The sequence below is a fragment of the Carcharhinus amblyrhynchos genome, chromosome 9 (assembly GCF_965287045.1).
Source record: "Carcharhinus amblyrhynchos chromosome 9, sCarAmb.v2.hapA, whole genome shotgun sequence".
In the NCBI taxonomy this organism is placed as follows: domain Eukaryota; kingdom Metazoa; phylum Chordata; class Chondrichthyes; order Carcharhiniformes; family Carcharhinidae; genus Carcharhinus; species Carcharhinus amblyrhynchos.
The window spans coordinates 95595651-95621224 of NC_137332.1; the positions used below are offsets into that span (position 1 = coordinate 95595651).

At 45.8% G+C, this 25574-nt stretch overlaps 1 protein-coding gene across 1 annotated transcript; it reads right to left on the minus strand.

The window, feature by feature from the left end:
• Positions 1-475: 475 nt before the first annotated feature.
• LOC145348108 (class I histocompatibility antigen, F10 alpha chain-like) lies at positions 476-23821 on the minus strand. Its single transcript, XM_080196254.1, has 6 exons — positions 23623-23821; positions 21167-21427; positions 2610-2885; positions 2214-2492; positions 1353-1472; positions 476-946 (listed from the first exon to the last, which is right to left on the minus strand). Exons 1-6 carry the CDS (start codon positions 23672-23674, stop codon positions 903-905), a joined length of 1032 nt encoding a protein of 343 aa, XP_080052380.1. The 5' UTR covers positions 23675-23821; the 3' UTR covers positions 476-902.
• Positions 23822-25574: the final 1753 nt, after the last annotated feature.

Genomic DNA, 25574 nt, shown 5'->3' on the forward strand with positions numbered 1-25574 from the left:
GGGGATTTTTGATGTTTCATTTGGAGAAATTGTTTGTGATTTCTTATTTAATAAGAATTCTGTTTCTAAATTAGAAACTGTTTGTGTTCTGTTTGAGTTTATTTCTGTTTGAACTCAGAGTCATTCGAATTAAATCAAATCATTTTATGCACATGAACCATTTTAAGATGATGACAGTTTACAAAGTAGAAAAATAGCTCAGAAACACAAATGTTATGAAATGTTTTAGACCAATTTGCTAAGGTTGACATTGTTCAGTAATAACTCTCACAAAGTTGTGCAATGTCTATTTGCTGCTGTAATAAAATCTCCCTTGTTTCACTCTCCATCCACACTGTCCTTTTGTTGCATTTCCTGGGGGAAGGAGAGGGATTTTTCTCCCTCTCAATATCCAATCTATCGGTCTTTCCCAGCTGCTTTCCTGCCTCCCTGACAACTGCAGTTGGCCTTTCCTCAGCTTCTCCCTGAGACCTGGCTCCAGGGACATCCATGTTGGGATCCTCCATTTCATCCATTTCTGGAACAATCTGCTACGTGGGGTGAAGGGTCAGTGCTTCCTGCGGGGAAAGTTGTGCAAAGTGTAACCGAGCCCCACAATCCCCGACACTGTGACAGGAGAGTCTGGGAAAGTGACCCCTGACCTGTGCCAACACTGGGAACAGGAGTTCAACAACCTGATTGTCCTCTTCAGTATTGGACATGTTAAAGTGCTTTGTTTCTCTGTGATATGCTCTTAATGATTTTTAAAATCAGATTAATCCTGTTTGAACCTTATAAATCAAACCAGAGAACTTGACAAACGTCAGACACATTGAAGATATAAAAAGTTATATTGAAAATCTTTCAGAGAGTGCAGAATGTCCACCAAATGTGAATGTATTTCATTCCCAACAATCTGCCCCTCAGTCACTTACTGGAGCTGTTGTGTACGTCCCACTTGGTGAATCTGCAGAAGTAAAATAAATATCAGTTAGAATGGGGAATAATCCATTCTCAGAGAGTGAGAACACAACAAGTGTGAGGGAATGGAGATTGTGTGAGAAATACTCATTCTCACACTCCCCTCCATCCTTACACTTTATGGAGATCCTGTAGATCTCTTCCATTCCATCCATATTCAGTAGGTGAGGATGTGAGTGTGTGCGGTGGCTTTAATGATCAATATTACACCTGGTCTGGGCTGATCACACAATGGAAGATCAGACAGGGAACAAGATGTGTTTATACGTGTGTATCTGTGTGTGGGAATTAAATCAGTTCATTCAACACAGTGTCCTGTACTCCCAGTACTGGAGATTCCCCACACTCACTCTGTCCCCTCAGTTCTACATTCCCCTCTCTCTGATTCTTACCTCTCTGTTGTCTTTTCCAAATGATTATTCCAATTATCCCAAATATAACAGCCAGTGCTGGGATTACTGCTCCGATTATAATTCCAAGGTTATATTGTTTCGCACTGTTTTCCGAGATTTCTGAAACACATTTGAATAAAATGAGGATTGTCTCTCTGTTCCCAGATCCATTCCCAGTTCTCTGTTCATTGGGGACAATTGGATCTGAAGCTGCCCATTGAGAATTGATGGGATTGGCTGAAACACTGGTTTTACACTTGTCCCATTTCACCCTCCAGTGAAGTGACGAAAGATTCCCATTGATGGTGGTGTCAAAGCCGTGTGATCCCAATCCCATAGGATACCCTCCCAGCCAGTTCAGTTCTCATTCTCCCCAGTGTCTGTGTGTCCTGTCCTTGTTCAATCCCCAGGGTTACATTCTACGTCCCAGGAGGCAGCATCACTGATGTTTTTACATCAAACTTCAAAGGGATGAGGAATAAACCGATCACAGGAAACTGGACTGAGCTGAGAATGAGGAAATCCACAGATAAACAGAGCAAATGCTTCAAACGAAGCACTTGGTCCAATCCAGCAGCAGGACTTAGTCCTAAATCACTGCACTGAGCCCACCATGATTAACACATGGAATAGTGAAAGAATCCAACTCAAAGATTTCACAAATGTCCGGAGATTGAGTTCCAGACACTTAGACAAGTATCAGCTGATCAAAAAGAGACAGGATGGATTTGTGAAGGGAATCTCATGTCTGACTCACCACAGTAAATATGATGAGGAGCACAATAACATAGTGGATAAGGGAGTGTCTATGAACGTGCAGACAAGCACACACACACACAGTACAGTTCAACAGTTCCTTACCCCACTGATGGAGCTTGGGCCCTGCCAGGCTGCTGTGTTCAATTTGACAGGAGTATTGATCCTCATCCCCAGCATTTATTTCAATCTCTTTCTGGATCTGATGGGTCCCATCATGGTTCGGTCGAATCCCCGAGGATAGTGTCTCAGACATTACCTCTCCATTCCTTAGCCAGTTCACCTCGATGTCTACAGGATAAAAGCCAGTAACCAGGCAGGAGAGAGTGAGGGGCTTGTACTGACTATTGGTCTCGCTTCTGGAGATGAAGACTTCAGGCTGAACTGTAATGGGAAAGGGTGAAAACACAAACAATAAACCCACACTGAATGGAATGGGAGAACGGTTTGATAGATCAGTGAAGTTAGATCAGAACATGGGCTCAAAACTGAAATCAGTACCTTTCCGTCCAAAATATTCCTTTCCAGCTTGTAAATATAACAACAAATGCTGGATAAACGTTTCTTCGAGACGTGTTTTCCAATATTTGTTCCAGGATTGATCCGAATCCCATTTCTCTTTAGTCTTCACCGCTATGTGATTGGATGCGACCCATCTCATTCTGTTGGGCTCCAGACTAATATAGTCCTTTCCATCAAATCCAACTCTCATCGATCTCTTTATGGAGCCATCTTCAGTGACCTCGACAATTAGGATCCATTGAAAAACGTGAATTCCTGTCAATAACCAAAAATCAATCATCATTTCTTCCCAGAAAGTCACAATTATCAAATCAATGGGGAAATGAGCAATCATACTAGGATAGTGTCAACGGATTTGAGGATTAGAAATGTTACACCCTCATTGATTACATTCAAATCAGTTCAAAAACAAAGGCAAGGAAACCTATAGGGAGAAAATTAGCCTGAAGTCTTCATCTCCAGAAGTGAGCCCAATAGTCAGTACAAGCCCCTCACTCTCTCCTGCCTGGTTACTGGCTTTTATCCTGTAGACATCGAGGTGAACTGGCTAAGGAATGGAGAGGTAATGTCTGAGACACTATCCTCAGGGATTCGACTGAACCACGATGGGACCCATCAGAATCAGAAAGAGATTGAAATAAATGCTGGGGATGAGGATCAATACTCCTGTCAAATTGACCACAGCAGCCTGACAGAGCCCAAGCTCCATCAGTGGGGTAAGGAACTGTCAAACTGTACTGTGTGTGTGTGTGTGTGTGTGTGTGTGTGTGTGTGTGTGTGTGTGTGTGTGTGTGTGTGTGTGTGTGTGTGTGTGTGTGTGTTTGATGTGAACCACCATCGGTGATGCTGCCTCCTGGGACATACAATGTAACCCTGGGGATTGAACAAGGACAGGACATACAGACACTGGGGAGAGTTAGAACTGAACCTACTGGGAAAGTATCCCATGGGATTGAGATAACACGGCTTTGACACCACCATCAATGGGAATCTTTCGTCACTTCACTGGAGGGTGAAATGGGGCAAGTGTAAGACCAGCATTTCAGAAAATCCCATCAATTCTCAATGGGCAGCTTCAGATCCAATTGTCCCCAATGAACAGAGAACTGGGAATGGATCCGGGAACAGAGAGACAATCCTCATATTATTCAAATGTGTTTCAGAAATCCCAGAAAATAGTGGGAAACATCTTGGAATTATAATCGGAGCAGTAATCCCAGCACTGGCTGTTATATCTGGGATAATCGGAATAGTCATCTGGAAAAGACAGCGGAGAGGTAAGAATCAGAGAGAGGGGAATGTAAAACCGGGGACAGAGTGAGTGTGGGGAATCTCCAGTACTGGGAGTACAGGACACTGTGGTAAATGAACTGATTTAATTCCCACACACAGATACACACGTATAAACACATCTTGTTCCCTGTCTGATCTTCCTTTGTGTGATCAGCCCAGACCAGGTGTAATATTGATCATTAAAGCCACCGCACACACTCACATCCTCACCTACTGAATATGGATGGAATGGAAGAGATCTACAGGATCTCCATAAAGTGTAAGGATGGAGGGGAGTGTGAGAATGAGTATTTCTCACACAATCTCCATTCCATCACACTTGTTGTGTTCTCACTCTCTGAGAATGGATTATTCCCCATTCTAACTGATATTTATTTTACTTCTGCAGATTCACCAAGTGGGACGTACACAACAGCTCCAGTAAGTGACTGAGGGACAGATTGTTGGGAATGACATACTCACATTTTGTGCACTTTACACATCTTCCGAATAATCAGTTTTTAAAAACATTTTTAAATCTGTTTCATTTTGATCAAAAGTGTAGTTTGAAAGATTCGAACAAGATTGATCTGACTTTTCAATAACACTAATTATGAATAGCTGTTCATCAAAAAGTTACCTGTCTGAACATTAACTATACTTTAACATATCAGTTGGTGGAAGAACAATCAGGTTGCAGATTGTTCTGGAAATGGATGAAATGGAGGATCCCGGCATGGATGTCCCTGGAGCCAGGTCTCAGGGAGAAGCTGAGGAAAGGCCGACTGCAGTTGTCAGGGAGGCTGGAGAGCAGCTGGGAAGGACCGATAGATTGGATATTGAGAGGGAGAAGAATCCCTCTCCTTCCCCCAGGAAATGCAACAAAAGGACAGTGTGGATGGAGAGTGAAACAAGGGAGATTTTATTACAGCAGCAAATAGACAAGGAAGGGGCTCTGACTCAAATTGTTAATTCCTCCCTGGCCCCAGGGGAAGTCATGATGTGGGTATGCCGGCGTTGGACTGGCGTAAACACAGTAAAAAGTCTGACAACACCAGGTTTTAGTCCAACCTATTTATTTGATAATATACTCACAAGCTTTTGAGGGGACTGCCTCTTCGTCAGGTGAATGGAGAGTTCTGGCCTCAGACAGAGCATATAAAGCACAGAAAAACTTGATGTCTGTGTCGATATGCGCAATCTATCTGTAACCCCCGTGACTTGCCTGGGTTTGCAAAACCTCACTTACTGTACTGTCTGGAGACAATACACATCTCTTTAAACTGTGATCAGTGCTCCTTCCACTCACATTATCAGCCACTTCAGGTCTTGAACAGCAGGTTAGGTGTAAGGATTCGCATTTTAATCAGTAATCTCTAAACTGTCTGTGCTTTATATGCTCTGTCTGAGGCCAGAACTCTCCATTCACCTGACGAAGAGGCAGTCCCCTCAAAAGCTTGTGAGTATATTATCAAATAAATAGGTTGGACTAAAACCTGGTGTTGTCAGACTTTTTACTGTGCCCAGGGGAAGTGCCAGAGGACTGGAGAATATCTAATGTGGTTTCGCTGTGTAAGAAGGCTTGTAGTGATAAATCAGGGAACTACAGACCAGGGAGTCTCATGCCAGTGGAAGGAAGGCTATTAGAGAAACTTCTGAATGAAAGAGTCTATCTCCAGATGAAGAGGCAGGGTTTGATCAGGGATAGTCACCATGGTTTTGTCAGAGGGAGGTCATGCCTAATAAATTTGATTGAATTTTTTGAGGAAGTCACCAGGTATGTTGAAGAGGGTGGTGCAGTCAATGTTTAGCTACCTGCAGTTGAGATTTAGCTACCTCGCTAAATATATTTAAGTCACGGGTTGATAGATTTTTGATAGACAAGGGAATTAAGGGTTATGGGGAGAGGGCGGGAATGTGGAACTGATCCACTTCAGATCAGCCATGATCTTACTGAATGGCAGGGCAGGCTCGAAGGGCTAGATGGCCTACTCCTGCTCCTATTTCTTATGTTCTTATGATGTAGCTTATATGGATTTCAGCAAAGCCTTTGACAAGGTCCCAGATGGGAAGCCTATAAAGGAGGCAAATCCTCATAGGATACAGGGTAATTTCATAAACTGAATTTAAAATTGGCTTAGTTATTGGAGACAGAGGTGATGACAGAAGGCTGCTTTCGTGACCTGAAGCTAGTGTCCAGTGTGGTACCATAAGGATCTGTGCTGCATCATATATTATTTGTCATTTATACAAACGACATTGATAACTGTGTCGGGGGGGTAAGATTAGTAAGTTTGGGGATGACACAAAGATTGGACGGATGGTTAACAGTGAGCCAGAGTGCCTTGGGCTACAAGAAGATATAGATAGGTACGGCAATTGGGCAGATAAGCAGCAGATGGAATTTAACCCTGAAAAGTGTGAGGTGATACATTTTGGAAGGATGTATTTAAATGAATGTCATGACACCAGGAAGCTCTGTGCAACAAAGTGGCCTTGGCGTGTTTGTCCACAGATCTCTAAAGGCAGAAAGACATGTTAGCAGGATGGTGATAAACGCATATGGGACAGTTGCCTTTATCGATTGAGGCATCGATTTCAAAAACAGGGAAGAGATGTCAGAGTTGTACAACTTTGGAAGGATGTGATTGCAGTGGAGAAGGTGCAGAGGAGATACACCAGGATGCTGCCTGGGATGGAACATTTAAGTTATGAAGGGAGGTTACGTAAGCTTGGGTTATTTTAGCAGCTGGTAACTGGTCACTGGGCTGCTGCTGACCAGAAGCTGCGTCCATTCGAGATCCAGCTACTGTCTCATGGACCTGCACTGTTTCTGTACTTGGAACTGGCAGGAGTGATTCTATTGGGGTTATTTATTTTGCTGCCATCCCAGCTCAATATAAGTCATGTCTTTGTTTTTGCTTCTTGTTAAGGGACCTTGCAGCATCCTCCATGTGACCGTTAAGGACTCACCTGAAGAAGGAGCGACACTCTGAAAGCTTGTGCTACCAAATAAACCTGTTGGGAGTTGTGAGGCTTCTTACTGTCCTTATTTCTGTTGGAGCAGAGAAGACTGAGGGCTGACCTGATTGAGGTGCACAAGATTATGAGGGACATGGACAGAATGGATAGGGAGCAGCTACTTTCCTTCGTTGAAGGGTCAGTCACAAGGGGACACAAGTTCAAGGTGAGGGGCAGTAGATTTAGGACAGATGTGAGGAAAAGAAGTTTTACCCAAAGGGTGGTAACAACCTGGAGAATGTTGCCTGGGAGGGTGGTAGAGGTGGGTTGCCTCACATCCTTTAAAAAGTATCTGGATGAGTATTTGGCACATCATAACATTTAAGGCTATGGGGGAAGTGCTGGCAGATGGGATTAGGTGGAATGTCAGGTGTTTCTTTTATGTCAGTGCAGATTCAATGGGCCGAATGGTCTCTTTTCACTGTATGATTCAGTGATTCAATGACATGGCACAACTTTGTGAGAGTTATCACTGGACAATGTCAACCTCAGCAAATCGGTCTAAAACATCTCATAACATTTGTGTTCATGAACTACTTTTCTACTTTGTAAACTGTCATCATCTTAAAATGGTTCATATGAATAAAATGATTTGATTTATTCACAATGACTCTGAGCTGAAACATAAATACAACAGCAAATTCAAACAGAACACAAACAATTTCTAATTTAGAAACAGAATTCTCATTAAATAAGAGATCACAAACAATTCCTCCAATTGAAACATCAAAAAATCTCCCCTCTCTGTGCCTGAGGGTTTCTGTCGCAAAATGATGGGGTGGGGAGATAAAGACATTCACTCTGCAGGAGCTACCACCATCAGGCCCCCCACATCTTCCCCCATACCTGTATCCTGTCCTCCTTAGGCCGAGACAACTAAAAACATGGCACCAATGAACGAGGACTGGAAATTAAGGGTGTACATGAAACTGAAAGTAAATGAGCGCAGGTAGCGCAAAGGATTGTAAGGCTGCAGAAGGTTACACATTGGGGTAGCATGGTGCCATAGGAGGATCTGAAAATGAAATTGTGAATTCTAATTTTAAGTCTGAAGTCAATGTAGGTTGTCAGTAAGCACAGGCACAAGAGTAGAATTTGTGGTGAATCATACTGTCAGAAACCTCCCAAATCTCTTCATGTACAATCAAGCTATCGAAAACGCTGCTGGCCATGTCTTAAGTCACACTGTGTCCCACTCCTCCTGGCATACACTGTCACACAACATCCTGATTTTAAATGATCGTTTTTGCTTTCAAATCCATTCTGACTTCATCTCTCCCTGTGCCTGTAATAATCTCCAATCCCACAACATTCCAAGACATCTGCACTCCTTCAGTACTGGCTTCTTGAGCATGTGTTTAATTGCTGCACCATTGGTAGCGATGCTTCAGTTAACTAGGCAATGAGCTCTGGAATTTCTGTCCACTTCTCTTGCTTTTTTCCTTTCAGATACTCCTAAAAATAACTTTAAGACCAAGCCTTTGATCATTACAGCTAATATCTCTTTCTGTGGCTTAGTGTCATTTTTTTTCACAATGCTCCTATGAAGCACTATGATGACTTCAGCCATTCTAATGAGTTGGCTTGATACAGTATGAAGCCCTAAGTTAATTTGAGTTAGCTTATTTGTTTGGTATACAAAAGAGATATCGGATGAGTTCTTGCAGTTGATACCTTCTATACCCGTTGGGCACTGCAGGGGCTGAGGTGTATTATTGACCCTGAAAATCACATTATAATTTGGTGTTTTAAGTTTCCTTTGTAATTTGTTTTTTGTTCGGTCTGTTCTGTCTCCTTTTGGGAAGCTGCCCCTCTTAATTTGTCCCTAAGTTAATTTGAGTTAGTTTATCATGTTGGTACCTGATGAGTCCCAATTGATGGTTAAATCAGGGAGACTCGTGCTCCCTATTTAAAGCAGGTCTGTCAGTCTCTCAGTTTGCATTCAGCAGGGAGCAACTGGACAGCTGGCTGTGTGCACTTGTATGGTGTAAATAAAGTGATTTGTGATGGGACTTTCACCTCCATGGAGTTATACAAGCACTTTGGAAAATTTTATTTACAATGAAGGCCCTCTACAAGTTGACAATGTTCCTGTTTTGAAAAGTGGCTAATGTTGTGATGAAAGCTAACAGTTTCATTGCAGTATTACTGACAAGAAGCAATTCTTCACCTAAAGAGGGATCAGTGACTGCAATGGTCTCCAGATAGAGGTATGGGTTTAGGATACTCACTATCCTTCCTCCATGACACGGGTACATGAGACAGAGGCCTCAGATCATTATGCAACAGAAGAATACAACTAACTCCACGTACTGCTTGGAAGTCTTGTGGTTGATCAAGAAGAATTCTGCCTCTGAGTCAGAAGCTCTGGGATCTCCAGAACCTGTTCTCTGTTGGAGAATAGTTCATGACGAGACATAATCTGTTAATCATAGAATACCTACAGTGCAGAAGGAAGCCATTCGGCCCATTGAGCCTGCACTGGCAACAATCTCACCCAGGCCCTATCCTTGTCATGCCACATATTTACTTTGCTAGTCCTCTGACACAAAGGTCAATTTAGCATGGCCAGTGCACCTAACCAGAACACCTCTTGGACTGTGGGAGGAAACCAGAGCACCCAGAGAAACCCATGCAGACACAGGGAGAACGCGCAGACTCAGCACAGACAGTGACCTGCGGCTGGAAATGAACCCAGGTCCCTGGTGCTGTCAGGCAGCAGTGCTAACCACCAAGCCACCCTTAATTTTATATCGAATTTTATATTAATGAAGGTGGAGGGCATTACCTTCGGGTTTCATCTGGGCAAATTGAAAAAGACGTGCTTGAATAATGGAAGAGGTTAAATGAGGTTTGGCAGAGTGTGTTTGAAAGGATTCAATCTCTAATGAAATGTTGAACAGAGAAAAGGCAGCCTGCAGTTCCATTTTTCAACAACTGACTTTCTAGACTATAACAGCAGGGATCAATTATTCTCATCACAGAACTTGTGGATTATTAACCTCTGCCCTCCACAATATGCAACTCTGCCACACAAAATAGAGATTCAAAACTGTTCCCTTATGCAGTATTAGGTTAATCACAGAAGTGTCAATGTAACGATCTCAATCAGAACAGGGAGAAGGAACAGAATCACCCTCCATGTCTCCCTGATTCATGGTCCCACACACTGTATACCCCAGGGTCACAGTCTGCAGTGTAACTGTGGCTGGGTACCTGTCAAAGAACAACACAGCACAGGAAACAGGCCCTTCGGCCCTACAAGCCCGCGCCGTCCATTTTAACACTCAGTGAGTGCCTCATTCCAATCCTTCTTCTACCTTCGACTTTTGTCTACATCTCACGGACTCCTCAATAAAGGGGTGCAAATTTAAAGAATTATATGTGCGCCAATAGGGAGCTCCAATTTAGGGACAATTTATTAACACCAATCAGTCTAAAAGCACGTTTTTGGGGTGTGGGAGGAAACCGGAGCACCCAGAGAAAACCCACGCAAGCACGGGGAGAATGTGCAAACTCCCACAGACACCGACCCAAGTCAGAGATTCGACCCGGGTCCCTGTAACTGCTCAGCAAACAGTGATAGTCACTGAGCTGTCATGTTGCCTGTCAATTGGTCCAGTTTAAGTGTACACTAACGACGTGAAGCACTAGGCAACTCTGGAAGCAACATCCAAGAGCAGCCCTCGCACAACCCACCGTGTGTATGCCCCTTGTTGGCCAACAAGGCGGACCGAATCGCCTGTGGATGTAAAAAAGAGACATCAGTAAACATACAACAGCCTGTACAGACATTCACGGAAGATCCCCAGAAGCTCCATAGCCCATAGGAATCTATTGATTAGCAGGAACGCCCTGAGGGCCTTTTTGCACCCCTTTATTGAGGAGTCCGTGAGATGTAGACAAAAGTCGAAGGTAGAAGAAGGATTGGAATGAGGCACTCACTGAGTGTTAAAATGGACGGCGCGGGCTTGTAGGGCCGAAGGGCCTGTTTCCTGTGCTGTGATGTTCTTTGACAGGTACCCAGCCACAGTTATACTGCAGACTGTGACCCTGGGGTATACAGTGTGTGGGACCATGAATCAGAGAGACATTGAGAGTGATTCTTTTCCTTCTCCCTGTTCTGATTGAGATCTTTACACTGACACTTCAGTGATTAACCTAATACTGCATAAGGGAACAGTTTTGAATCTCTACTTTGTATGGCTCTTGATCCTTAACTAGAACATTCTTTTGTATCCCTCCATCTCTAGTCTGCTCATGTGCCTATCTAGGTAAGCCTTAAACAACTCTAGTGTGCCTGCCTCCACCACCCTACTTAGCAGTGCATTCCAGGCCCCCACAACCCTCCGTGTGAAAAACCTCCCTCTAACATCTGAATTATACCTCGTTCCTCTCACCTTAAGCCCGTGACCCCCCGTGATTTTTGCATCCAACCTGGGAAAAAGCTTCCCACTGTTCCCTCTATCCATACCCTTCATAATCTTATACACCTCCATTAGGTCTCCCCTCATTCTCCATCTTTCCAGGGAGAACAACTCCAATTTGCACAATCTCTCCTCATAGTTCAGTCCTTCCATACCAGGCAGCATCCTGGTAAACCTCCTTTGCACTCTCTCCAGGGTCTCCACGTCCTTCTGGTAGTAAGGCGACCAGAACCGGACGCAGTACTCCAAATGTGGTCTAACCAACGTTCTATACAACTGCAACATTAGACGCCAGATTTTATATTCTATACCCCTTCCTATTAAGGCAAGCATACCATAAGCTTTCTTCACCACCTTCTCCACCTGTGCTGCCACCTTCAAGGACTTGTGTACTTACACCCGCAGGTCCCTCTGTGTTTCTATAGTTTGAATGGTCCTACCATTTATTGTATAACACCCCCCTACATTATTTCTTCCAAAATGCATCACCTCGCATTTATCTGGATTAAATTCCATCTGCCATTTCTCTGCCCAATTTACCTGTCTATCTATATCCTGCTGTATTGTCCGACACTGTTCATCACTATCAGCAAGTCCAGCCATCTTCGTGTCATGTGAAAACTTGCTGATCACACCAGTTACTCCCTCTTCCAGATCATTTATATGTATCACAAATAGCAGAGGTCCCAGTACAGAACATAGAACATCACAGCGCAGCACAGGCCCTTCGGCCCTCGATGTTGCGCCGACCAGTGGAACCAATCTAATGACCCTCTAACCTAAACTATTCCAATGTTATCCATATGCCTATCCACTGACCATTTGAACGCCCTTAAAGTTGGCGAGTCCACAACTGCTGCAGACAGGGCATTCCACGCCCTTACTACCCTCTGAGTAAAGAACCTACCTCTGACATCCGTCCTATAACTACCACCCCTTAATTTAAAGCTATGCCCCCTTGTGTTAGCCATCACCATCCGAGGTAAAAGGCTCTCACTGTCCACCCTATCCAATCCTTTGATCATCTTGTATGCCTCAAACAGGTCACCTCATAACCTTCTTCTCTCCAATGAAAATAACCTCAAGTCCCTCAGCCTTTCCTCATAAGCCCTTCCCACCATACCAGGCAACATTCTGGTAAACCTCCTCTGCACCCTTTCCAATGCCTCCACATCTTTCTTATAATGCGGCAACCAGAACTGTACACAATACTCCAAGTGCGGCCACACCAGAGTTTTGTACAGTTGTAACATGACCTCACGGCTCCGAAATTCAATCCCTCTACCAATAAAAGCTAACACACCGTACGCCTTCTTAACAACCTTATCAACCTGGGTGCCAACTTTCAGGGAGCTATGCACGTGTACCCCGAGATCTCTCATCAACACTACTAAGAGTCCTTCCATTCGCCCTATATTCTGTACTCCTGTTATTCTTACCAAAGTGAATCACCTCACACTTTTCCATATTAAACTTCATCTGCCACCTCTCGGCCCAGCTCTGCAGCTTATCTATGTCCCTCTGCAAACTGTAACATCCATCCTCACTGTCTACAACTCCTCCGACTTTGGTGTCGTCAGCAAATTTACTAATCCATCCTTCTACACCCTCATCTAGGTCATTTATAAAAATGACAAACAGCAGGGGCCCCAAAACAGATCTCTGAGGTACACCACTTGTAACTGCACTCCAGGTTGAATATTTCCCATCAACCATCACCCTCTGTCTTCTATCAGCTAGCCAATTCCTGATCCAAACTGCTAAATCACCCTCAATCCCATGCATCTGCATTTTCTGCAATAGCCTACCATGGGGAACCTTATCAAACGCTTTGGTAAAATCCATATACACCACATCAACTGCCTTACCCTTATCCACCTCTTTGGTCACCTTTTCAAAAAACTCGATAAGGTTTGTGAGGCACGACCTACCTTCACAAAACCGTGTTGACTATCCCTAATCAATTTATTTCCCTCTAGATGATTATAAATCCTATCCATTATAATTCTTTCTAAAACTTTGCCCACAACAGAAGTAAGGCTCACCGGTCTATAATTCCCAGGATGGTCTCTACTCCCCTTCTTGAACAAGGGGACAGCATTTGCTATCCTCCAGTCTTCCGGCACTATACCTGAAGCCAATGACGACATGAAGATCAAAGCCAAAGGCTCTGCAATCTCCTCCCTAGCCTCCCAGAGAATCCTAGGATAAATCCCATCCGGCCCAGGGGACTTATCTATTTTCACACTCTCAAGAATTGCCAACACCTCCTCCTTATGTGCCTCAATCCCATCTAGTCTACTACCTGGTATCACAGTATTCTCCTCGACTACACTGACTTTTTCCTCTGTGAATACTGTCGAAAAATACTCATTCAGTGCCTCTCCTATCTCTTCAGGCTCCACGCACAACTTCCCACTGCTGTCCCTGACTGGCCCTAATCTTGCCCTAACCAATCTTTTATTCTTAACATACCTGTAGAAAGCTTTAGGATTTTCCTTGATCCTATCCGCCAAAGTCATCTCATGTCCTCTTCTAGCTCTTCTTAACACTCTCTTTAGCTCCTTGCTGGCTATTTCATAACTCTCCAGTGCCCTAACTGAGCCTTCACGTCTCATTTTTACATAAGCCTCCTTCTTCCTCTTCACCAGAGATTCAACTTCCCTCACTCGACCACTTCCTCCCTGCCTAACAGGTACATATTTATCAAGGACTCGCAATAGCTGCTCCTTGAATAAGCTCCACATTTCAGATGTTCCCAGCCCCTGCAATTTCCTACTCCAACCTATGTATCCTAAATCTCACCTAATAGCCTCATAATTACCTTTCCCCCAGCTATAACTTCTGCCCTTCAGTATACACCTATCCCTTTCTATCACTAAGGTAAACGTAACCGAAGTGTAGTCACTATCACCAGAGTCCTCACCTACCTCCAAGTCTAACACCTGGTCTGGTTCATTACCCAGTACCAAATCCAATGTAGCTTCACCTCTTGTTGGCCTATCTATATACTGTATCATGAAACCTTCCTGCACACATTGGACAAAAACTGACCGCTCTAACGTACTTGAACTATAGCTTTTCCGAAGGATATTTGTAAAGGTAAAGTCCCCCATAACAACTACTCTGTTATTTTCGCACCTATCCAGGATCATCTTTGCAATCCTTTCCTCGACATCTCTGGAACTTTTTGGAGGCCTATAAAAAACTCCCAGCAGGGTGACCTCTCCTTTCTTGTTTCTAATCTCAGCCCATACTACCTCAATAGACAGGTCCACATCAAACATCCTTTCTGCCACCTTAATACAGTCCTTGACTAACAATGCCACGCCTCCCCCTCTTCTACCACCTGCTCTGCTCTGACTGAAACATCTGAACCCCGGAACCTGCAACAACCACTCCTGTCCCTGCTCTATCCATGTCTCTGAAATGGCCACAACATCGAAGTCCCAGGCACCAATCCAGGCTGCAAGTTCATCCACCTTATTGCGTATGCTCCTCGCGGGTTGATGGGTTTTTGATAAGCGAGGGGATTAAGGGTTATGGGGAGAGGGCGGGAATGTGGAACTGAGCCACGACAGATCAGCCATGATCTTATTGAATGGTGGGGCAGGCTCGAAGGGCTAGATGGCCTACTCCTGCTCCTATTTCTTATGTTCTTATGTTCTTAAGACGGATGAACTTAAGGCCTTAATGCTTACACGGAATTTGGATGTGGTGGCAGTGACAGAGACGTGGTTAAAAGAAGGGCAGGACTGGCAGCTAAATATTCCTGGGTATAAGTGTTTCAGGCGTGACAGAGGAGGGTCAAAAACAGGTGGGTGTAGCGTTGTTAGTTAAGGAGCATATTACAGCGGTGCAGAGGGAGGACAATTTAGAGGACTCATGCAATGAGTCACTGTGGGTGGAGCTCAGGAATAGGAAGGGTGCAATCACTATGCTGAGGTATACTATAGGCCATCCAATAGCCTGCGAGAAGTGGAAGAAAGTATATGTAAGGAAGTTCTGGATAGCTGCAGGAAAAAAAAGATTGTTGTATTGGGCGACTTTTATCTCCCTGGTATGGATTGGAAGGTGCCTAGGGCTGGGGGTCTGGACGGAGAGGAATTTGTAAAATGCGTATTGGAAGGTTCTTTGGAGCAGTATGTCGCTAGCCCGACACACACTTCAACACACCCTCCCACCTGCCAATACTCTGCTGCGACCTAGAAACCTTATCCATCACCTCCCTATTCTCACCCACCTGTACATTGGAGCTATAATTCAGGTTCCCATCCCCCCTCTGAATCAGTTTAAACCTCCCTGAATAGCATTGGCAAATTTTCCCCCCAAGATATTAGTTCCCCTCTGGTTCAGGTGCAGACCATCCCTCTTGTAGAGGTCCCACCTACCCCAGAGTGAGCCCCAATATCTGAACCCTTCCCTCCTGCACCATCCCTTTAGCCACGAGTTCAAATGTTCTCTCTCTCTATTCTTCTCCATGCTATCCCGCGGCACAAGTAGCAAACCAGAGATAACCACTCTGCTTGTTTTAGCCCTAAGCTTCCACCCCAACTCTCTGAATTTCTGTTTTATATCCCCATCCCTTTTCCTACCTATGTCATGGGTGCCTACATGAACCACAACTTGGGGCTAGTTCCCCTCCCCCTTAAGGATCTCAAACACTCGCTCAGAGATATCATGGACCCTGGCATCTGGGAGGCAACATACCAACCGCGAGTCTCTCTCTTTTCCACAAACTCTCCTATCTATCCCCTTAACTATGGAATCCCCAATCACTAATCCTGTTCTTTTCTTCCCCCTTCCCACCTGAGCATCAGGGACAGGCTCTACCCCTGAGACCTGTACTCCATGGCTTACCCCAGTTGAGTCTTCCTCACCAACAGCATCCAAAACAGAGTATTTATTTTGGAGAGGAACAGCCTCAGGGGATCGCTGCTCTGACTGCTTCTTACCCCTTCTAGCAGTCACCCATGCATCACTTTTAGGAGTAACTATCTCCCTGTAACTTTTGTCAATAGCTGCCTCTGCTTCCTGAATGATTCTTAGTTCCTCCAGTTCCAGCTCCAGGTCCCTAACACGGTCCTCAAGGAGCTGCAAATGGATGCACCTCCTGCAGGTGTAATCAGCTGGGACACTACCAGTGTCCCTCACCTCAAACATCCCACAGGAGGAACATCGCACTGCCATCCCTATTACTTCCCTTACCAAGAAACAAAAATAAACTTAAACTTACCTGCTCTCACTCCAAGTCACTCTCTTTTTTTTAGGTTAGAGGAGAGGGTAGGATGGGATACTCTACATGTGTAGAGTATTGGGTTTCTTCACCTTTCCAATTTATGGGGGTCCAGAGGGAGAAAAAAAAAACGACTTCCTAGACCTCCCTGTGACCACTTGCTGTATCCGATTTAAATTAAAAAAAAGCTAGAGACGTTAGTTTAAAAAAAAGAAACACAGTAACTTACTCACCAGCTCTCCTCTCACCAGTCTCTCCTTCTCTGATGTGCTCCCAAGGAACAATGAGCAAGAACCCTGCAGAACACCACTAGTTACTGACTTCCAGCTAGAAAAAGACCCTTCCACTGCTACCCTCTGTCTCCTGCTGCCAAGCCAGTTCTCAACCCATCTGGACACCAGTCCTTGCATCCCATGAGCCTTAACCTTTTCCGCCAACCTACCATGGGGGACTTTGTCAAATGCCTTACTGAAATCCATATAGACGACATCCACGGCTCTCCTCTCGTCAACCGTTTTTGTCACCTCCTCATAAAATTCTACCAGATTTGTAAGGCACGACCTCCCCTTTACAAAGCCATGTTGCCTGTCACTAATCAGGTTGCTATGTTCTAAATGCTTATACATCCTATCATACGAACATAAGAACATAAGAAATAAGAGCAGGAGTAGGCCATCTAGCCCCTCGAGCCTGGCCCGCCATTCAATAAGATCATGGCTGATCTGTTGTGTCTCGGTTCCACATTCCCACCCTCTCCCCATAACCCAAAATCCCTTCGCTTATCTCCTTTTTCAGTTGCCTGGACCTAGCATACACCTCTCTTTTCTTTCTGATCAAGTCCTCAATATCCCTAGTTATCCACAGCTCTCTAATCCTACCTTTCCTATCCTTCCTCTTTACAGACCCATGTCTGTCCTGCAACCTTATCAGATGTCCCTTAAAAGACTTCCACATACCAGACGTGGACTTACCCTCAAACATCCTCTCCCAATTTATGGCCACCAATTCCTGCCTAATCAGGCTATAGCTAGCCTTCCCCCAATTTAGCAGCCTCCCCTTTGGACAACACTCACCCTTTTCCATCAGTATCCTGAAGTGGACAGAATTGTGGTCACTATTTGCCTCAACCACCTGACTACGCTCATTTCCCAGAACTAGATCCAGTATAGCCCCCTCCCTAGTCGGGCTAGCGACATACTGCTCCAAAGAACCTTCCAATACGCATTTTACAAATTCCTCTCCGTCCAGACCCCCAGCCCTAGGCACCTTCCAATCCATACCAGGGAGATAAAAGTCGCCCAATACAACAATCTTTTTTTTCCTGCAGCTATCCAGAACTTCCTTACATATACTTTCTTCCACTTCTCGCAGGCTATTGGATGGCCTATAGTATACCTCAGCATAGTGATTGCACCCTTCCTATTCCTGAGCTCCACCCACAGTGACTCATTGCATGAGTCCTCTAAATTGTCCTCCCTCTGCACCGCTGTAATATGCTCCTTAACTAACAACGCTACACCCACCTGTTTTTGACCCTCCTCTGTCACGCCTGAAACACTTATACCCAGGAATATTTAGCTGCCAGTCCTGCCCTTCTTTTAACCACGTCTCTGTCACTGCCACCACATCCAAATTCCGTGTAAGCATTAAGGCCTTAAGTTCATCCGTCTTAAGAACATAAGAACATAAGAAATAGGAGCAGGAGTAGGCCATCTAGCCCTTCGAGCCTGCCCCACCATTCAATAAGATCATGGCTGATCTGTCGTGGCTCAGTTCCACATTCCCGCCCTCTCCCCATAACCCTTAATCCCCTCTCTTATCAAAAACCCATCAACCCGCGTCTTAAAAATATTTAGCGAGGTAGCCTCCACCACTTCAACGGGCAGAGAATTCCAGAGATTCACCACCCTTTGAGTGAAGAAGTTCCTCCTCAACTCTGTTCTAAACCGCCCCCCCCCCCTTTATCTTGAGGCTGTGCCCCCTAGTCCTATTATCCTTTCTGAGCGGGAAGAGTCTCTCCACCTCTATCCTATCCATCCCATTCATCATCTTATATGTCTCAATGAGATCTCGCCTCATTCTCCTAAACTCTAATGAGTACAAGCCTAATTTATTCAGCCTCTCCTCACAGCTCAACCCCCTCAACTCCAGCATCAGCCTAGTAAACCTCCTCTGCACTCCCTCCAAGGCCAAAATATCCTTGCGTAAGTACGGCGCCCAAAACTGCACACAGTACTCCAGCTGCGGCCTCGCCAATGCCCTATACAGCTGCAGCAAGACCTCCCTACTTTTATATTCTATCCCCCTCACTATGAAGGCCAGCATCCCATTCGCCTTCCTGACCACCTGCTGCACCTGCAAGCTGGGTTTTTGCGACTCATGCACAAGGACCCCCAGGTCCCTCTGCACCATCGCCTGCTGCAGTTTTTCGCCACGTAAGTAATAGTCCTTCCTACCATTATTCCTACCAAAGTGGACCACCTCGCACTTGCTAACATTAAATTCCATTTGCCAGTTCCTGGCCCATTCGCCCAGCCTATCTAGATCCTTCTGCAGACTCTCCACACCCTCCGCACAATTTGCCGTTCCACCAGCCTTGGTGTCATCAGCAAATTTCAACACCATACACTCGGTTCCCTCCTCCAGATCATCTATATAAATGGTGAATAGCTGAGGCCCCAGCACCGACCCCTGAGGCACCCCACTAGTCACCAACCGCCAACCCATTAACCCCCACTCTCTACCTCCTATTTGACAACCAATCCTCTATCCACGCTAACACCCTACCCCCAACTCCATGCCCCCTTACCTTCTGCAATAACCTCTTGTGAGGTACCTTGTCAAACGCCTTCTGAAAATCAAGAAAGACCACATCCACCGGCTCTCCTCTATCCACCGCCCTAGACACATCCTCATAGAACTCCAGTAAATTCGTCAGACACGACTTCCCCTTAACGAAACCGTGCTGCGTCTGCCCTTACCTGTTATGCTCCTCGCGTTGAAGCAGATGCACTCCAGACCTCCAGGCCCACTCGGGTCCTCCTTCTCCAGGATGATCCTCTTCTCATCTAACCTTACCCCGGCAACCAACTTGCTCCCAATCTCAGTACCGACTGAGCGATTGGTTTCAGCCCCACCACCCCCCCCCACATTAGTTTTAAACCCTGCCGAAACACTCCAGCTAAACTCCCAGCTAAGATATTTGCACCCTTCCCATTTAAGTGTATCCCATCCTTCCTGTACAGGTACCGTTCTCTCATGAAAATTTCCCAATGATCAACAAATATAAAACCCTCCTTCTTGCACCAATCTTTCAGCCATGCATTCAGTTGAAGGATCTCGTGTTCCTAGCCCCACAAGCACGGGGCACCAGTAGCAGTCCAGAGATTGCCACCCTGGAGGCATTACTCTTTAGTCTCGCACCCATCTCCCTAAACTGCTTACGTATTACCCCCCTGCTCTTCCTACCTATGTCCTTCTCACCTATATGCACGATCACGTCCTTTTGATTCCCTTCACCCTTTAATATACCTCCTACCTCTCTGAGGCATCCTGTACCCCTGCACCAGGGAGGCAGACTACCATCCTGGAGTCTCGCTTTTGTCCACAGAACCACCTATCTATGCCTCTAACCATCACATCCCCGACCACTATTTCTCTTCTAGTCCCCTTCTTTCCCACGGAGGCGATCTGGTCCTCATGACTTACTTCTGGAAAGTCATCCCCCTCCACAGAATCTAAAACAATATACCAATTTTGAAGGGGGATATCCACAGGGGATTCCTCCACTGACTTATCACTCCCCTCACCTCCCTCATTTGTCGCCCCTCCCTTGTTAGTTCGGCAGACTGCCACTAGGGTCTTCTCTGGGACATCACTCTTCTGATTTTTGCCCTTCCTGACTGTTACTCACGTGTCCTCCTCCTGGGGGCCTGGTGTCACCACCTGCCTATAACTTCTACCTATTATTCTTTCGTTCTCCCTTATTAAAATTAGATCATCGAGCCACAGCTCTAGCTCCCTGACATGGTCACTCAGAAGCTGCAGCTCCACACACTTGGCACAGATGTGGACTTCTGGGAGACGAGTTGTCTCCAGGAACTCCTACATCTGATACTGAATGCAACAAAATGGTCTCTCAATTGAATCTGCCATTTACTTTATTGCTTTCAGAGATCAAACATGAAGAGAGGAAAAGAGGAAAAAAAAGACAGCAACAAAAAACAACCTACCTTGCCTACGCCTGCTTTCGCCTAAGCCCAGTGAGTCAAAGCCCTTACAGCTCCCACTCTGCTCCCTGCTCACTCCGCTGCCCACTGTCTACTGTTGCCCGCTGTCTACTGCGGCCTTCTTTTTATACTCCGCGCTCCCTTCCTGACTTCCCCCGCGCATAACTTCCGCTATTTTTCTGAAAAAGTCCCTGCGAACAGGAACAGGAAAAAAAACCGTGAAAAATAAACAAAGAATCAGGGTCTTACCACCTGCCACAAGCGCTCCTCCTATTCAATTGCTCCGAGGAACAATGATCAGTCTGACACACATTAAACAGTCAGTGGGAGATTGGACATCACTGATCTTACCAGATGTCTGGTTTGTGTTCTTCATTATTGAATTCAGACTCTCCTTTGCCAAGTCTGATCGTGCATTTCCGGTAAATGTAAGCTGTTCCCAATATTCCTCATCAAAATATTCCACCATGAATTGCTGTCTGGGAATCATCCGACGAATGTGAGTGTCATGATAATTAACTTGAACTCCTTTCACTATTGCAACATTAGTAACCTCAGGAAGATCCCCAATTCCGGAGATTGCTGTGTATATCACAGTCAGTGAGTCAGTGTCTGTAAAATAGTAATAGGTTAATAAACATTTCCACACACTACCAGCTGATCACAGTGAGAGCCATCCACACAGTGACAAACTCCAATAATCCACATTTAATCCCAATCTTAGAATCCTGTCTGATACTAGCAATGGGGTGTTGGGCAATCCAGAGCAGGATCTCCACTATCCTTCACACAGCTTTATAATCCCCCTTTATACATACTGACTAGGATGTGGTGCTCTGAGATAACCTGACCTATTCAACCATGAGGGCATCACACTGATCCTGAGGTGGGTTAAAGATGGATTATCCTTCTTACAGGAACATAAAATATAAAAGCAGGATTAAACCAAATAGCTGATTGAGCCTCTCCACCATTCAATACAATCATGGGTGATCTAGGGCTTTAACACAAGTTTCACAACTGCTCCCCGAATCTCTCAATTCCCAAGAGTCCAAAGATCTGTCTATCCGAGTCTTAAATGCATGCAACAATGGAGGATCCACAACTCCATGGGTAGAGAATTCCAAAGATTCACAACACTTTGAGTGAAGAAATTTCTCCACATCTCTCATAAATGATCGATCCCTTACCCCGAGACTATACCTCTGTGTTTTAGATTCCCCACACTGAGATAGACCCTATGTGGGAGGGGGCCTATGAGGATGGGGGCCTATGAGAGCAGGGCCTGAAGAGGCCCTATAATGTGTTTCACAGCATCAGGGGAGAGGGTCCCATTGCCACTCTGCAGCTACAATATAAACAGGGAGGTGAGGGGGTCCCGCTGCCACTCTGCAGGTAATCTGTATGGGGGGGAAATGGGCCAACTGCCACTCTGCAGCTCTGATTGGTTGGGAACACATTCAATGTGGTTGGCAGGGGTGGGGGCGACAGGGGCTGATTTTCTGGGTGATGTAGGGCTCATTAGGGCCACAGACCCTGTGATTGCGGTGGGGAGGAGAGAGTTTGTTGAGGCTATGTATAACAGCAGAGGACTGACTGTCATTCCTATGGTGCATGTGCAGAATCACAGGTCTGCACATGCGCAGTAGCTCTCTCTGCTGTCGCACAGTAGCCCTCTCGGCTATTGCCACTCTGCAGGCTAGCTGGTGAATTCAACCTTTCCCACTGTCTGAAGCAGCGATTTATGGTCTAGCTGATATTTGCAAACGTCTAAGGCCATAAGATTGGGAGTGAAAACTCACCCAAAAAATGGATATGCAATTCTACCATTTCCATGTTAGCTGGACATTTAGAATCATTCTCATAAAATTCCATCCATTGTCTCACCAAGATCCTGTACAACTACTGCAAGATTTTTTTATTTCTTGTACTCCAATCTCCTTGCAATAAAGACTGTTATACCAATGGTCTTCCTAACTGCTTGCTGCAGCTCCATGCTAACTTTCTGCATTCCTTGTACAAGCACACCTCAATCTCTTTCAGCATCAATACTCACATATTTCACAACTTTGAAAAAATATTCTGCATTTCTATTCTTATGGCAAAAATGAATAACTTCACACTCGCCACGATTATATTGTATCTGCCATCTTGAGGCCGCCTCACTTACCTACATCTGTTTGCAGGCTCTTGGTGCCTTCCTAACAGCTTATCTTATCACCAACCTCTCTATCAGCAGTAAATGCGGACTCGAGAGAGAATTTTATCCCACTGTGTTGTGTCTTCAGGAAGCAGTGTGCCATTTACTGGCAGCAGGATCTTATGGTCCCGCTGTAATCAGTGGGGTTTTTATTGAAGGCGTTTCTTGTGCCTGGGAACCCGCAGCAGGGGAGCGTCATTGGCAGGATGGACAGTTACCGTCAGTATAAACAGCAGCAAGATTTTGGCCCTGTCTCGTTAACAAAGTTACTAATGTAGATAGTAAATAGCTGAGTTGTGAGTATTGAAGTGATGAAGCTGTTTTGCTTCTCCCAATCGATGTGAAAGTTTGATGTCCATTTGGAGCATTTTCCATTTGTTCCAAGCTTCTCTGCTCTGGGTGTTTGTACATCCTCCTGTCAGGAGAGCTGAACACCAATCCTATCAGAGTCTTCCACACTGTGCTGTCTTCAATGGTGTCAAATATCAGGCTGGCTGTATAACAGTGTCTGAGCAAACATCACCCATTTCAAACTCTCACCAAAAGATTCAAATTCACCCCAGAGAGAGAGAGAGAGTGAGAATGGAAGAGGGAATTCTGTACTTACCGGGAGAGACCCAGGAAAAACACAGGGAGATGGAGAAAAGGATCAGCAACATTCTGGGAATCCACAGTCCCGATTCCAATCAGTGACTGGGAATTAAACACTCTGAGGATAAAACAACTTTATAAACTGGGGGAAAACATGAAATAAAAACCCAAAACCTTATCCAAACTGCATTTTCCCGTCTGTATCGAGCATTTCCTTCTTGCAGAACCAGAGGATGTCTGACTGGTTTGTCTCAGAAAATTAACCAATGAAAGAGATAAACAGCCAGCCTGTCACTAGTTACCAGGAGGATCAAACTCAGACAGGTTCAGATTCAGGCTGGAAAAAGTCTCTGGGGTGCTTTTCCCATTCCGACCCGCTAATGTTATGGAGGATGGAGTTGGGAGATGCATGTGTTGGTCATTTTCCGGGATCCCGGCGAACGTTTACGATCCGTGCACATCTCCCAACCAGAAAAAAATGGCACCATTGAGACCGTGCTGAAAACCGGCTTACCACTAATTTGCATCACTGACCTTACTTTAGCATAGTAAGAAACCTCACAACACCAGCTCAAAGTCCAACTAATTTATCTGATAGTAAACCCACAAGCTTTTGGGGTTTGTCCCTTCGTCAGGTGAATGGAGAGTTCTGGCCTCAGACAGAGTGTATAACAGCACAGACAGTTCACAGATTACTGATTAGAGTGTGAGTCTTTACAACTAACCTGCTATTCAAGTCTTAAAGGTGCAGACAATGTGAGTGGAGAGAACATTAGGTTAAAGAGATGTGTATTGTCTCCAGACAGTACAGTGAGTGAGGTTTTACAAACCCAGGCAAGTCACAGGGGTTACAGATAGTGTGACATGAACCCAAGATCCCTGTTGAGACCGTCCTCATGTGTGTGGAACTTGGCTATCAGTCTCTGCTCAGCGACTCTGCGCTGTCGTGTGTCGTGAAGGCCGCCTTGGAGAACGTTCCAAGGTATTGGCTACCAAGGTTCTCCGTGGCAGCCTTCACGACACACGACAGAGCAGAGTCGCTGAGCAGAGACTGATAGCCAAGTTCTGCACACGTGAGGACGGTCTCAACAGGGATCTTGGGTTCATGTCGCACTATCTGTAACCCCCGTGACTTGCCTGGGTTTGTAAAACCTCACTCACTGTACTGTCTGGAGACTCCCATTCCAGAGAGGGAGTGCTCGGAAGCTGGGGGTGTGCATGTTAGCACAGTGCAAGTTCTCTACAGGGCAGCAGTAAGGCCAGTACGCTCAAGGGATGGGGTACCTGTGTTAACCAGATCAGTGGGGGCAGCCGTGTCCATAGGAGGTGAGTGAAATAGCATGAGCAGGTAGCCATAACTGTATGGGGAAGGGTGTGGGGGGGCAGGGGGTGGGGGTGGGGGGGGGGGGGGGGTGCGCGGAGCAGGGGGGGGCGGTGGGGGGGGGTGACGTTGGGCAGTGATGAGGCCAGTGATGTTTTCATGGGTGGTGGGGGCGGGGGTGCTATCATGAGGCCAGCGATGTCCGTATGGGGGGGTGGGAGATGCAATGATGAGGCCAGTGATATGTTTGGGGGTTGGAGTGCAGTGACACTGACAGGACGAGAGTGAGCCGAGGGAGTGACCCTGACAGGAGGAGAGTGAGGGGAGGGAGTGACCCTGACAGGAGGAGAGTGAGGGGAGGGAGTGACCCTGACAGGAGGAGAGTGAGGGGAGGGAGTGACCCTGACAGGAGGAGAGTGAAGGGAGGGAGTGACACTGACAGGAGGAGAGTGAGGGAGTGATACTGACAGGAGGAGAGTGAGGGGAGGGAGTGACACTGACAGGAGGAGAGTGAGGGGAGGGAGTGACCCTGACAGGGGGAGAGTGAAGGGAGGGAGTGACCCTGACAGGAGGAGAGTGAGGGGAGGGAGTGACCCTGACAGGAGGAGAGTGAGGGGAGGTTTTTTCAACAATCTCCCAGATATGTG